The sequence below is a fragment of the Salminus brasiliensis genome, chromosome 3 (assembly GCF_030463535.1).
Source record: "Salminus brasiliensis chromosome 3, fSalBra1.hap2, whole genome shotgun sequence".
Classification (NCBI taxonomy): Eukaryota; Metazoa; Chordata; class Actinopteri; order Characiformes; family Bryconidae; genus Salminus; species Salminus brasiliensis.
The window spans coordinates 37,699,062-37,714,402 of NC_132880.1; the positions used below are offsets into that span (position 1 = coordinate 37,699,062).

A 15,341-nucleotide genomic window follows, 5' to 3' on the forward strand; every position below is an offset into this window, starting at 1 on the left:
AAACAAAAAAAATCAAGGTATTCTAAAACTTTTGACAGGCCTTTCTAGTGTTGACTGTGGGTTTGTGCTCCAGTTCGATGCCAGAATCTTCCAGCTTCTGTGTAGAAAACCATCAACTTCTTGCATTTTAATGTGAAGAATGTGCCAGTAGTTTTTTTCCTCTCTTTTACTCTCACTGTCAGTGAAACCTCAGCATCAATCCCTCTCTTTCTCTTTACCTGCAAATATTAGTCGACCAAATATCCCTTTTGGAGTCCAGCTGTTTTCCAGCTGGCATTACTACCACTGTACCTTCATCTCTCCCTAGCGATAAACAAATCCAGGAAAATGTTTGTGCAGAAAACTGCTTCTTTTGGATGCAAATAAGTCAGTGGATATAGTCAGCAAAGGTCATTCCAGTGAGCAGGCGATCAACTTATGGCTTTGCCACTCAAGGCCACTGATGCAGAATTGTAGTGCACTTCAGTAGGTGTTTCAATAGGTGTTTCTCATCTTTCCCTCCTTTGTGTTTCTGTATGTTCAGGCTGCACTTCCTGGTGTTCCACACAGAGGAGGTACATGATGTGTTGAGAATCTGGGATGGACCTCAGGATGGCGGGGTGTTGCTGAGGGAGCTGAGCGGCTCTACTCTGCCCCCGGACCTCCACAGCACATTCAACTCCATCAGCCTGCAGTTCACCACCGATTTCTTCACCAGCAAGCAGGGCTTTGCTTTGCAGTTCTCAGGTGAGGTTGCATATCTGTTATACACAGACAAAAATGCCCCAACTATGGGAAACTCTGAGAAACAAAGCCATGTATTATTGCAACATACGTTTGGATTTCTTTGCTAAATATTAGCATTTAAGTAAATTTGAGAACCTGTTCACATATTTACAAAAATGGCCAGACTTTAGATATATTTAATCTGTTCATCAACAATGTATTTCATCTAATTATCAGAGGTCTTTGCATAAACATGTAGAGTCCATGCTAGCTTGAGTGCACACTAATTAATGCAAAATCCGAATACTCCAAATTTCAAATTATACTATTATTTTGAGGGCTCGGAGTGGCTCAGCAGTCTAAGTCGCTATCACTATGGCCCGGGGGTCACAAGCTCGAATCCCAAGTCATGTCTCTTTGTCTTCAGTGGCCAGAATCTGAGGAAGCACAATTGGCCATGGTCTCCCTGGGTGGGTTGATGGCGTTCACCACTCTAAAGCACTGTTGGCTATTAGCATCTGTTAGCTGGCTGTAACTTAATAAATACATTAAAATAAAGAATTTAAATAAAATAAAATAATATATAATAATAATTTAAAGAAATCAAATATTTAATTACAATATTATCTTGTTTTGTTATTTACATTATATTAGGTAGAGAACAGAGGGCAAATATTTTTGGCACTGTATGGGACATACAGTATGCATAACAACATGTCCTGACAACATGTCAAGGTCTGTTTATATTTAGTTTGCCCTCATGATGATGAAAACAATAAAACACCAGTATGATTTAACAGATTTCCTTGAGGTTTTACTTCATCTGAGATGCTCCATCACTGTCATTGAAGTCATATTTGGCTGGGTGAAGAACCTATATAAGGAGAGAGCTATTAGTACTAATGTGCGTTACTGAAAGAGAGAAATCTGGCATGAACCCATACTATTGAACACAAACTGCATATATTTAAAGTAGACAGCCTAAATACACCCATGCCATTTATACGAATGTAAATGCAAGGTATTTTTGACGCTGCTGTCATTGCAGTACAGCAGCTGTTCACTCAATCAGAGTAACAGCGCTTCGGCTAGGTTGTGGAGATGATTACTGGCAGAAGAAAACTTCTAAGGAACAGTGCTAAAGAAAAGTGGCACTTCACATGCATTGCACCATATGTCCTTGTTGTGTGTCCTTAAAAGTGTAATCTTAACAGTGTTTAATTGTGTTAGATTATAAAGATACCACTACAGTGTACACTACAGTAACTGTAGGTGTGTATGTGTACATGTCTTAATATGTCCATCTAAAGAGATATATCATCCATGTTTCATGGAATGTGTATCTGAATATCAGCAACCTCACAGACATCCTCATAAAAGAGGCCCTGGAGGAATAAAGTTATATAATAAGGCGGTCTCGGCTCCAGCAGTCATTTGTGCAGGAACAGCTGGAAATACAGCAGTCTCAATCTGGCAGTAGTCTGAAGGAGAGTGGAATTGGACTGCTTTAAGCCAATACAAATGGCATGAAGGGATTTGAGTGACACCGTGGCCCATCACTCGATTTCCATCTGTTCATTTCTGGACCACACCTGTGCTTTGTTGCGCTCTGCTAGAATGAGCATGCTGAAATATAGTCCATTTTACATTTGAATCTTTTCTGTAGGAGAAAGCTAACATAGAGCCAGTATAACACCATTGCAAAATGTTTGTGGACACCCCTTCTAATGAAGTCCTTGTTGAGAAGTATTGCCAATAGAATAGGTCTCTGGAATGTTGGCACTCCGTCCAATTCTTTTGGAAGGAGTTGAGGATGAGGTGGGGTTGTTGATCATTTAACATCCTGACCGTACTAAAGAACAAGTCAAGTAGAAAGCCTTCCCTGGACAGTGGAGACAGTTAATTCAACAAAAGCAGGATCAACACCCTTGATTTCAGAAAAGCAATGTGTGTACAGGTGTCCCAATACTTTTGTCAATATAGTGTAAGAATGTTCATGCAGAATAGATATTGATGTGACACAATTAGGACACCTTATTAAAACCTTTGTCTTTTGTAACATATTTTAACATACAGACATTTAATCTTCATTTCAGTTTTGCCCTGATGGTTGTTTTGAGAGCAAGGGTCTCCTCCATGACCGTGTCTAACAGAGAGACAGAAAGTCTCCCAGTAAGGCCGATACGTCCATACTCAGCTCAGCCCAGTCTCTCCTGCTATAAAACCAGAGCTGTAACCAGGGCAACTACTTTTTCCCACCTTTAGCAGGGTGTCTTTGCTGATGGTGCTCTGAATCCATGCCTAGCATCTCAGAGAATGAAAAAGTTGCCTAATCACAGGAGGCAGCAAAATAAGAGCCAGGCATTCTGTGCAGCACACAGAGGGTAAAGCGTGTGACTGCGTCTTTCTCCGCATGGTATTTTTGTTCCAAAGCCTTGTTATATTTTTAAACTGCACGCTCCCCCCCAAACCCCCCGCCCTCGTCTAAAGTTGAGCAAGTGTGAGGCGGCTGTGTGGAGAATCTGCGCAGATGTTTGAATAAATAAGAATATGGATAAGACTTCTCCGAGTGGAACTGATGTGTGCTGCTGTGCTGAAGAATCACAGAGCTCAACACAAGCCTAATCTGTCTGCGCTGTAGGAGTATGATCCCCCAAAAACGGCAACAGCAATCTACACCCTCGGGAAGCTGTTCCTTTTCCGTTGCCCTCTCTTCCGTTTCTCTCCCTTAGCATCCATTCTTTTCCCATTTTATTTGCATCATAGAACATTATAGGGCATCGTAGGGCAATGTCTCGCTGGTGTTAGCAGTATAAGCTGGTCCCAGGGTTGCTGTTAATGTTGATTGCTGTTAACAAGTCTTTGTTTAACGTTGTTTTCTTCCTGCCCCCATAGTCTCCACGGCCACGTCCTGCAACGACCCTGGTATGCCAACTAATGGCACTCGCAGTGGGGACAGCAGAGAGCCAGGGGACCATGTGGTCTTCCAGTGTGATCCTGGGTATGTCCTACAGGGTGAGACTAAGATAACCTGCACAGAGATCAACAACCGCTTCTTCTGGCAGCCTGATCCACCTACCTGCTCAGGTAACCTTTACTTTACTTTTTAAAACAGTCATTTAACAACAGATATGTTCAGAGCTGTTGAGAAATGAGGAAGGGACCGAAGCTGCTTGTTCACAGTGTGCCAAGGAACACGTAGCGGCTGATTGAATTTTGTTGAAGCAAGGGGGAGTGCTGGTATTGTCAACAATGCAAACACCAACTCAGCAGCGTAATTCAGTAAATGAATGCATGTAAAACGTTTTCATTTTCTTTCAATTGTGTGACAATGATTGCTCCTCAGAACGGTTAATTGGAAATTATCTGATAGCACCAGAGGTGGAAAAAAAACAAAAAAACGTTCTTTTGACAATGTTTGTTGGCTTTTGTGAATATTAAGTTTGTTCTTGCTGAAGTGGTGGTAATTAACAACAGCAATTAAGAGCCTGTAATTAGCTGCCTTGTTCGATTAGGGCCATATTGAGTTTGCCTGAAAGCTCAGCTGAACCACAGGCAAATCTGGGGCCTTCTCCAAGGTTATATGTGAAAACCCAAAACCGAATGTCAGCAGCTATTAGCATTCTCCACACAGCGGGTCAATACAGAGGACATTGAGTACCTTAAGAAGCGAATGAAAACCAGGACGGAAAACATACTAACTGTGGCCTGACTTGACCCATTTCGCCTTTAATATGAGATGAAAATCTTGGGCCTGTAAAAAGAGATAATATAAGGTGAATAGGAAAGGATTGTAAAGAAAAAGGTCATCCGTAATTAGTTGGCAGGATGGTCAGTATCTTTGTGGTAGCTAAGAGGTAAAAAAGGTTAAAAAAACAGGATTTCGCCATGTTGTTGGAGTCAACGTCAGTCATTGTCACATATGAACTCTGGAAAAATGTCCAGAGAGTCAGGTTTTGTTTACAGCACATTGAAGATGGTGAACGAGGTTACCGATTAATCCATAATGATGTTGTTAACATGCCCACTGTGAATTCTCCAGAAATTACCAGCTATTACTATTTGCACATGGGCTCATTCATACATTACCGAGCCTTTGTACTAGGGGACTGGTAAGATAAAGCTGGGGTAATGTCCAGTACAACTGATCCAGACATACCACTGGGTAATGCCTGGGAAAGTTATCTTTTTAACTATATGTTCAATAACCTCAGTGTTCTATGTTAATTAAGTGTTCACTAATGAGAAGAACAGAAAGCTAGTTTTGTCACGTTCATCTTATTGTATGTGTGTTGTTTTTTGTTTTTTTTTATCACTCTTCCAGCTCCATGTGGCGGGAATTTGACTGGTCCAAGTGGTCTTATTCTGTCCCCTGAATACCCAGAGCCCTACCCTCATGGTAGAGAATGCGACTGGACAGTCACTGTCACCGCAGACTATATCATTTCCCTCTCCTTCAATCAGTAAGTGCACATTTTTCTATGGCCTGCTCAATGTATCTTTAGACTGTACACGTTCACGTATCCATTGAGCATGGACTTCCTTTCACACTCATGGGCACAGGTGCCGCTGACAATGGTACTTATATCAATCTCATAAATCCAACAGCACTTGAGCTGGGCTTAACATCAGCACTCCTTTCTCTCTTCTCCTAGCTTTAGTCTGGAGCCCAGCTATGACTTTCTACACATCTACGATGGGCCAGACTCTCTCAGCCCACTGTTGGGCAGCTTCTATGGTACCGACGTACCGGAGCGCATCGAGAGCAGCTCCAACACACTTTTCCTGGCCTTTCGCAGTGATGCCTCACTGAGCAGCAACGGCTTTGTCCTGCAGTATACAGGTAAGCCCTCAGGCCTTGGTGGTTGGAGGGAGTTAAGACGATTGGCTGTGGCCAACATGGCTACTTGATCGCTGTTAATTGTTGGTGACATGGGACGATTATGAAAGGTCAGATGGCTGACCATGTATCGATGTTGTTCACTTCCTTTTCTTCTGTGTATGGAGACAGCATTAGCGTGGTGTAAAAGTGTTGTCTAGAGGAGCAGTGTTGAATGTTCTCTTGATCACCCCCCCCCCCCTACACTCTATGTAATTATCGAACCATAGTACTTCTTGCGAGCTACTAGAAAGGAATTATGAATTATTAGGGAAATGAAAAGCTGGAGTGCGTGCTCTGTAGCTGGGGTTTGATCAATGCTTTGCTGTCACACCAAAGGCTCAGCGCAAATGAGAACAAATGCCTGTTTGTTGTCCCCGTTCGCTCCTGCTGACCGCTCTCTGTGTTTGCTTTAGCTTGTTTGCTCGTTCGGGGGTACAGTGCAAATAGCAGACACGTCTGTCGTCTCGTGCGTCTCTCACACGAATTAGCCACGTTGACCAGAGGTGCAGCGGATCTAAGCCGCAGTGTGTCTGTACCTCGCTCTTGATAAGCGTGCACTATCTAGCCTATGCTAATCAAAGCAAAGGTGCTGGGAACAAACTGAGCACAGCTGGGGATGTCGCTACTCCAGGCACACTTCTCATTAATACCAAATATAGCCTTTTAGTGCCAATGAACTCGAAGTGAACCGCGCTATTACACCAGCAGCTGACTGAGATGGCCATTGGCCCTGGCTGGTGGGTGCTGGCCAGTGAGAGAGCACTCTTTAGCTGTGCTTAGCAGAACGGGGAACAGTATTCTCTCAATCTGGTGGAGCAGATGGACTCAGTGTGTGGCACTCCGAAAGCTCCATCTCCAGACCTCGATCGCCTCACTAATGAATTACTATGAACTAATAACGTGGAAAACAGTGTAAACATACACACTTGAGTTTGTTTGTTTATCTGCTCCTTCTTCCGCACCGTCCCGCACTTCAGCCTTTGGTCCCCGGCCCCCGTTGGTTGCCTGGGGCACGCCAGTGCTTTTGGATTGAGCTTTAGGCACCGTCAACCCCTTAACAGACCAATCAGCTTTTCACAAACCCCCGACTGGGTCTGATTGGCCTCCGAGGTGCGTTATGTGGGCCAAGACTCTGCACGCTTGACCGGTAGCTAAATAAACACCACACACATGCACACACATACACACTGATGCACTGCTCTATTATATCTTGGTGTTCGCTGCCAGATCAAACACTCAGAATGTACGAATACACTAAACCCACATGCACACACACTCACGCGCACTCCAGTCTTAATTACAGGCCAGCTCCAGGCCTGTGGTGTATTAGCAGAGCGAGGCCAGGTGCTGGCTAATGTCAGCTGTCAGGCAGTGCATAGCAGATTGCAGACGTGTATCGGGACTCTGCTCGGCCATGAAGGGCGGAAGCCAGCCATTCTAACATGGCCACTATGCCATTGGCTAAGTTTAGCTCATGTGAAAGCCTAAATGCATGGATGTTTTGCCAACCACTTACACAGTACTGTTAAAAAGGGTAGTTTCAGGTATTTATCTGGGCAGTATATATTTATTAACTTTTTTTCTTTTTTTTTGCAGTTTTTCTTAATGTGATGGGGCAATAAATTATGGTACAACCCTTGGTCTACTGTCAAAGTCATATCAGAATATTATGACCACTCCACGTTTGGAACGAACTCAGACCAGGACATCACAGATGCCACATGACAGGGTTTGCTGCATATAAATAAGCTGTATAAATAAGCGAGCACACCAGCCAGTTGTAGCAGAGTTTAAAAGATTTTCTTGGGCAAAGAGTACAATTTAACTGATGTCCACAAGGGCCTGATAAAAGGGTGCCGGGCAAAGGGTGGTAACATCTCGGAAACCGATAACTTTGTGGGATGTTCTAGAGACGCCATAGTGACGGTGTACTAAGAATGGACATTGTGCACCATTACTCCAAACGAATCATAAAAAAAAACAGATTAATGTTTGCAAATGCACACAGGGACAAAGACCTTAATTTTTGGAGACATGTCCTGTGGTCGGACGAAACTTAAATTCACAGCTGAGAACACCATCCCAGCTGTGAAACACTGGGGTGGCTGCATCATGTTGTGGGGTTGTTTTGCTGCAGGAGGGACTGGTGCATTTCACAAAATAGATCATAAGGAAAGAACATGATGTGGAAATACTGAAGCAACATCTCAAGACATCAGCCAGGATGTTAAAACTTTCTTTCAAATGGACAATGACTTGAAAGCTTACTTGAAAGCGAACTGGTTACAAAGTCATTTTTTGGAGTGTCCATCACAAAGCCCTGATCTCAATCCTATTGAAAATGTATGGGCAAAGCTGAAAAGGCATGTGCAAGCAATACGGCCTAGGTAGGTCAGGGTGTTGGATGATCACATCACACTTCATCCCCAACTTCTCACTCATCCCAAAAGTATTGGATGGAGCACCATTCCAGAGTTCCAACACAGTTCCACTGCTCCACAGCTCAATGCTTTAGGGCTTTGTACCCCTCTAGCACACACCTGATATTAGGTATGCTGCCCATAGGTTCATGTTTATCAGCCCTGTTCTATTGTCAATACTTCTCTACATGGACTACACAAGCTGTGTGTGCATTTGCACATATGTGTCAGCAATTTAAAGTAGTTGAATGCATTTATTAGACGGGGTTTCCACAAACTGATCTAAAAAGCAGATCTTATTTAGGGGTTAGATATAGATGCTGTTGTCTCAGAACGGAAATCACTGCAGTCTTAATGTGAGTTCACAAACAGCACATAAAGAAAAGCCCTTTGTCTAAGCTGCACTCCCTTTCTTCTTTGCACATGTGGCCATACAGGAATGGTGATTGATTTCTAATTTGGTCCCAGATCGTCTCACACAGTACACTGCACAGAGGCTGTTCTGACTGAGTGACTGTTCTGTGTAGTCAGCAGGCCCCGATCCAGCATAGTGTCACTTTCAATCTCTCCTGTGTCTGCCTCCAGCACAACCCTGTCCCTGTTTGGGGGTTAAGGGAAAGAGAGCTTCAGGAGTATCTCTAGGTTCCCAAGTGTATAACGCTGTGTGTGTGTATGTGTATTTGTGTTGGTGGTTGTTCTTATATGCATATTTTTAGAAATGTATTTAGACAAAGTGTCTCATCTCTATTAGCAGTGCTTCCTTTTTTAAAACAATCAACGTATTTGTTCCTGCGCTGACCTTTAGTCGTCTTTGGAGCCGTCGCTGCTTCACTACCCGTGCAAGATCATTGATTTTAACAAACAGCCATAAATCACCTGCTTTCGCCCTTTCTGTCTCCCTCCAATCCCTCTCCCCTTCTCTTCCTGCCACAGAAAACCCCAGAGAGTCGTGCTTCGAGCCTGGTCTTGTCCGCAATGGAACTCGCATTGGCACCGAGTTGAAGCTGGGCGCCACGGTCACCTACTACTGCGATAACGGCTATACTCTAGAGGGAGACTCCACTCTCACCTGCATCATGGGGTCAGACAGCAAGCCCAGCTGGAACAAACCAAAGCCTGTGTGCATAGGTACAAACTCCTCTCTAAGAGCACTTTAAGAGAATGTGTTCCTATACAGGATATACATTAAAGCTTACTACTTAAAGTTTAGAATCACCTTCCAAATTAATAATTATTTTATTGTACAAGAATAACTTTAACAAGAATAACAATACCTTTCCTTAACAATAACTAGACACTAAAAGTTATTCTAGTTTTATTTAATTCTTTCAGGTATTTGCAGAATAAATACTAATATTATACTAATATTATTAATAAATACTAATAATACTAAATACTAATATTAACTAACGGCTATCTACTAATTGGAACCTGTGATGCTGCATACAGTTTGGGCACCCTTGGTCAAAAGTTCTAGTACTGTGAAAAGCTAAGCAGGTAAAATATGATTTTCAAAAGACATAAACTTAAAGATTTCTTTAAACATTTCTTTAATATTCTAAGTATGATTTACTCATTTTATCACAGACCTTTCCAGCATTAGGCTTGTTCAGATGTTCAGATTTTTCTCTGATGTCTCTACCATGATGAGCGTTTTTGCGCATTTATCGCTGCACAGTAGAATAGTGTGCCATCACTCCAGAGGCTGCTAATTTTTTGTATAAATCCTATGAGCAGTTCTCTTAGAAGTCTTCCAGACTTCAAATTGACCTCCAGCATTTCTGTTAGCAACCATTTCTTAGTTACACTACAAATTAATTCATTTTTAGAGCCAGGCAGCTGCTTAGAAAAGCCAATGACAAGAACAAGAGGTTTGAGGGATTAAAATATTAATAAAGCTTTGAAATTTGCATCTGAATTTTCAAAATTAAGACTCTTTCACACAGAAAGCCAAGAAAACGCACGTGAAACTGAGATTACAGTGCTGCTTTAAATGATTAAATCTGAGTCTACGGATGCAATAAAATCAGGCTGACCAATTATAGCTCTGTTTTCATGGTTTCAGAGCAAACAAATGAGCATCAAAGTGGCAGCAGAACAGCTCATGTTGTTTGTAGCAGAACCCAAAAGCTAATATGACGAGCAGCAACACACTGTCTATAAAAATGCAGATTAAAGAAAATCTATGATAGAGCAGAACTGAAGGGCTGGGCGATGACGGTGAGTTTGTGTAGGTGCATCCTAGTCTGTATTTGTCCACAAAGAACCGTGAACTATAACTTCCCTCACTAATGAGCACTCGTGTGGAGGAGGAAAGTTAAAGAGAGCAAAAGCGGAAAGGGAGCAGGCAAGAAGAAAGAGATTTATGAAAGCTAGGGAGTATCCTTTTTTTCGCATCCACTTTGTTCATGCAAACAAATCGTGTTTGGTGTGAAAGAGAGCATATATGATTGTGAACAAGCAATAGTCCCAACAAGCTAATTAAGGACTGAGACCTTGATTAAAAATTGGGATCTTGGGGTGCCCAGACTTTTGCATGATGCTCTTGTCCATGTTCTTCTCAAAGAGTGTACCATAAAAAAACACTAAACTTTGCTGAAATGTTAAAAAGAAGGCTTCATTCTTCACTGTATGTCTTCTGGAAATCAGGTCATCTTCTAACTTATATTCACAGCCAGAGGAATTTAGATCATGGGTATCCAAACTTTTGCATGTCACTGTATCTTAAATGTTGTATTTTTTATGCGTTATCTGCAGTCAGACTGGTTTTATGGTGATGAAAACAGCGATTCCAACATCCACAGTGTTACTGAATACAAAAAAGCATTTATGCCGAGTAGGTATGGTACTGTAATGTGCGCTGTTCCCCTCGTGAGGCGGGGGGGAGGTGCACGTCTCTGCAGGCTAACCCGCAGAGACACTTTGAAAACATTGCAATTTCACTTCAGCAAATACTAGAGACATCCACAGGACCGGTGCAGCAATCAGACAAGGAAAGTAATTTAAGATCAGCGGATTGAGGGAGCACTGCAGAGGAGATGGGGAAGACAGAAAATTAGTGTCTAATACTCTCTCTCTCCCTCTCTCTCTCTCTCTCTCTCTCTCTCTCTCTCTCTCTCACTCTCACAGCTCTCTGTGGAGGTCAGTACTCTGGGCTGGAGGGAGTAGTGCTCTCCCCTGGTTATCCTGGAAACTACAGCAGTGGGAGAACCTGTCTGTACTCTGTGACCGTGCCAAAGGATTATGGTATGCAAGGACCTTCCAGATAACATGCACATGCTCTACCTGAACTGATGAAGTCAGGCACACTTTGGGGTTTTAGCGGGCAGACTTCCAGAACTGTGCACAAGGGTTTAGGCACCTAAGCGCATTTTTAAAAAGCATTTATCTTAACAATAAGAGAGTTTTTGCTTGTATTCAGTGCATTAATAAGTTAAAAGGAACAGGAACTTCTCATTTTTATGGAAATAGTTGAGATCTTATGAGTTAGTTTGAAGAACAACAAACCTAAAATCATGTAAAATCACGACTTTTTTTATTTATTCTAATATTAGTGTTTTACTGAGGAAATAAACGTTCAGATAAGGAGCTTTTGTACTTATTTTCACAGACACTAAAACTTTGCCTCAGTACTGTAGATCCTCATGTGCCACTGGTCAGCAGTTTGACACTAGTGGTGGTTGTTTACAGCCATCTCAGCCTTGTCCCATAAAACTCTAAAGCATTGTAGGCTCTCTGGAAACATGGCAGGTTTTCCTCTACCCTCCCCTTTTTTATTCATGATTATGTGGACTCCATTTGTGGGGAAGTAGTGTTTTCAGATGATTGAGACATGTGCTCCTTCTTGAGGCCTTTTAATCTTGGGAAAACAATATTTTGTAGGATTTCTTGATTGGTTCCTTCACAATAGCTGGTATGAAGTATTTATTGGAGACACAATTGGTGGAAAATATTTTGTTTGTGTACTATCTGTGTAGCATTTTCTGTGTTTTTGATTGTTGATGGCCATATGTTTGACTATATTGGACATATTAACTGACACATTGCAGTTTTTTTAACCTGATCTGCAATTTATGTCTGCCTCAGCATCTCTTTCATTGCTTAGCACATGGCCGGGTAGTCATCTGACTGTGGTCTATGTTGTCTATTGATGGTTTCCTGTAGTTTATTTACATGTGCTTAAATTGTTAACCCCGTAAACCCTGTTGTAGTGTGCTCACTTTTCAGTTCATCGCTCACATAACTTCATAATGGATGGTAGTTAAACTGATTAAACTGTCTTATGTTTAACAAGAATTAGGAATAATAAGGCGGCAGATTAAGCCGCCTTGTTGTAATTCTTGTTGCATTATTAAACTGTCAGTTGATTAAATGAAGCTTACTTGATTGGCAGCAGCTTAAGGATTAAGAACCAGAACCAGGATTAGGGTTAGATGTATCAAGGTTTTGGGATTGTGGCTGTTGTGAAAAGTTAAGGTGAACCTTCAGTTGAGTGTCAGGTGAGGACAAGTTGAGCATCTACAAAGCACCTACAGTGGACCACTAAAATAAAGTGCCACTCTAAAGCCTTGTGGTCCTGCTTCCACCATGAAACCTTGAATCAGATGGTGTCTCTTGCTGTTCCCCCCTCCTTCTGTCTGCTGAAGAGGGTTAATGAGAAATAAGCGGCTGCTGGAGGCCTTGTGATTATGGTCATCCCTCATTTCACCCCAGCAGGTGCTACTTGACCACAGGACGCTAGTGTCTGATCCATAAAAAGTGGAGGTCGTTTGGGCGATTTGGAGGGCCCTGCAGCGTCACAGCATTGCCTGATTCGAAACAGAAACATATTTCTCCGAGCTGATTCGAGCGGTGTGGAAATGGAGATAATTAAGGCCCACATTTTCATAGGCCCAGTATAATGACTTTAAACCACAGGGAGAAGCTGATTGCTCTGTCATGTGGAACTTTGGAACTGGGTACTGTTATAGGGTTCACATTTGGTGAATCACAACGCTGAACTCCGGGGTGTGTAGATGAGACACAGGTGGTTCTATGCGATTAGGTACTACATGTTCCAGTGAGAGAATCGTTTAGCAGGCCGTGCTTCTAGCTGTCTGTTTATGAGTCTCTGTGTTTCAAGAAATCTTCTCTCTCTGTCCTCCACAGTGGTCTTCAGCCAGTTTGCCTTCTTCCAGACGGCTCTGAATGATGTGGTGGAAGTGTATGACGGTCCTACGCAGCACTCTCGTGTCTTAAGCTCACTTTCGGGGGCTCACTCCGGTCAGTACACCCACTGCTCAGCCTACATGGTAGAATATAATCCTGCCTATTTGTTGCATGTGTCAATTTTGTGGAATAACATTGTCAAAGTTTCCAAGTGTAGCGTTCACTCTGTAAAGTGCAAACAGTCCATACATGGAAATCAAACTGCAAACAACTGGCAAGATTTTGTGTCATGAGCACTAACTGATTTGCATATGACCACTCATTCAGCCTATAGCAGTTTAGCCCCTCCGTTTAGCATACATTACCATTGCCTCATTTCAAAATTATTTATTTATTTATTCATTTATTCATTTAGGATGTGTCACAAGGCAGCTAATCAGGGTAGCAATTAAGAACACACCTCATTGGCATATCAGTCTTAGTCTTAGTCAGTCTTAAAGGCACAGTCACAGAAAAAAGCCCGCTACATTCTGTAGGTCATATTACAATAATTTAGGACTGTTTTTGGTACATTAACCCACACAAATGAATGCCATGTGTCGTCTTAAGTGAAGAAAAATGTAAAATATGGGCTTTTTCTCAAATGCCATCATGACTCGATTTGATTCAGTTAGACTGTGCCAGAACACCTAATGGAAACATATGGTTTATACGTCCGAGAGAGACAAAAATGCAGTGACTAAATCCATAAGGTGGATGTATTTCCAAAGTGACAGACGCTGGGCTTGTCTACATTTCATGGTGCTGTGAAAAAGCCTGCAGCGTTTTTATAACATCGGTTCCTCCTGCAGTTTTAACTAGTTGAGTGGGGCCTTTTAAACTTGTCTCTCTGGGTCTCCAGCTGTTTAGCATCAGAGCGAAATGTGCATGGATGATTCTGCTTTAATTATCAGGATGTGCTGTGGCCGAGAGGAGGAAAACAGAGTTTGTGTAGTCAACGTAACTTAATGACTCATAGAGGCGAAGTTAAGGCGGCAGATTAATGCAGAGTTAAATAGTTGTGGCTTAGGAAAAAAAAACTGTCAGACAACAACAAAAAAAAAACCTTGTTAGCATCAACTCTGACGCATTTTAATATCCCCGTAGTGACAAACAATACACAGCTCGGGCTCTTTAGTGGCTGCTGACGCAGAGCATCAGAGCATTCCTCCTTCTGGGTTCCCGTGTCGTCCCTGGTGACACATCTCCCCTGTGAAAACTGCTATTTTTCTTTTTGAACTCCACGCTCAGTCAATTGTTGGTGTTTATAAGGAGAGTTCTGTCTCACTCTACACTCCAGACATGGGTTTCACGTTCAGACATGACTGTAAAATCAGTGAAACGCTTGCAGACTGTGAGATGACTACATGCTATCTGTGATAAGACTGTCTGTGTGGGCTGGTGAATGGTGAGGAAAAATACACCATATGTCCAAATGCTTGTGGACACCCCTTCTAATGAACACATTCAACTACTTTGTTGCAAATGGTGTGCAAATGCACAAACAGAGCTTGTCTAGTGTACAGAATTACTGCCAATAGAATAGGACTCTCTGGAGCAGATAAACATCAACCTATTGTCACCATGCCTAATGGCATCAGGCGTGGGTTAGGAGGTATGATGTCCAGCATCATTGAGCTGTGGACCAGCACTTCTCTGGAATGATCCATCTAATTCTTTTGGAATGAGTTGGGAAGTTAGTGATAAGGTGGGGTTGTTAAATATCCTGACCAAACATCCTGACCTTACTAAGGAACTTAGGAATCTAGCAGAAAGCCTTTCCTGGAGCAGCAAAAGCAGGATAAACTCTTTTTAATACCCTTAATTTAGTAAGAAACAATAAATAAACAGGTGTCCAAATACTTTTGTCCATATAGTGTAGTTTAATACCACTGTTGGATTCTTAGTGAATGGACAGTTCAGAAAGATGCTGTCATCCACAGTTGCATCACCATCTGTCTATTTTAGTCCTTGATACCCAGGACTACTTTGCTGCTCCAGTATTGCTGCAGTGCTGGTAATAATAGCATGGCTGAAATAAGCTGCAGGTGTAAATAAATCAGCAGTCAGGGTTTCCCCACGCCTCGCCCCGGTCCGGATTATTAGCTGTCATTCTGACAGCTGCCCACAGAGGCCTGCTCTAATAA

The 15,341-nt window shown here is 42.3% G+C and overlaps 1 protein-coding gene across 1 annotated transcript in view; it reads left to right on the top strand.

The window, feature by feature from the left end:
• The window catches only part of csmd2 (CUB and Sushi multiple domains 2), a 391,624-nt gene that overhangs the window by 273,873 nt on the left and 102,410 nt on the right, over positions 1 to 15,341 (top strand). The window contains exons 26-32 of the mRNA XM_072676048.1: positions 524 to 726; positions 3,601 to 3,792; positions 5,030 to 5,168; positions 5,361 to 5,548; positions 8,941 to 9,135; positions 11,137 to 11,253; positions 13,156 to 13,269. Coding sequence (XP_072532149.1) covers positions 524 to 726; positions 3,601 to 3,792; positions 5,030 to 5,168; positions 5,361 to 5,548; positions 8,941 to 9,135; positions 11,137 to 11,253; positions 13,156 to 13,269 — 1,148 coding nt within the window. The remainder of the gene's footprint in view (positions 1 to 523; positions 727 to 3,600; positions 3,793 to 5,029; positions 5,169 to 5,360; positions 5,549 to 8,940; positions 9,136 to 11,136; positions 11,254 to 13,155; positions 13,270 to 15,341) is intronic.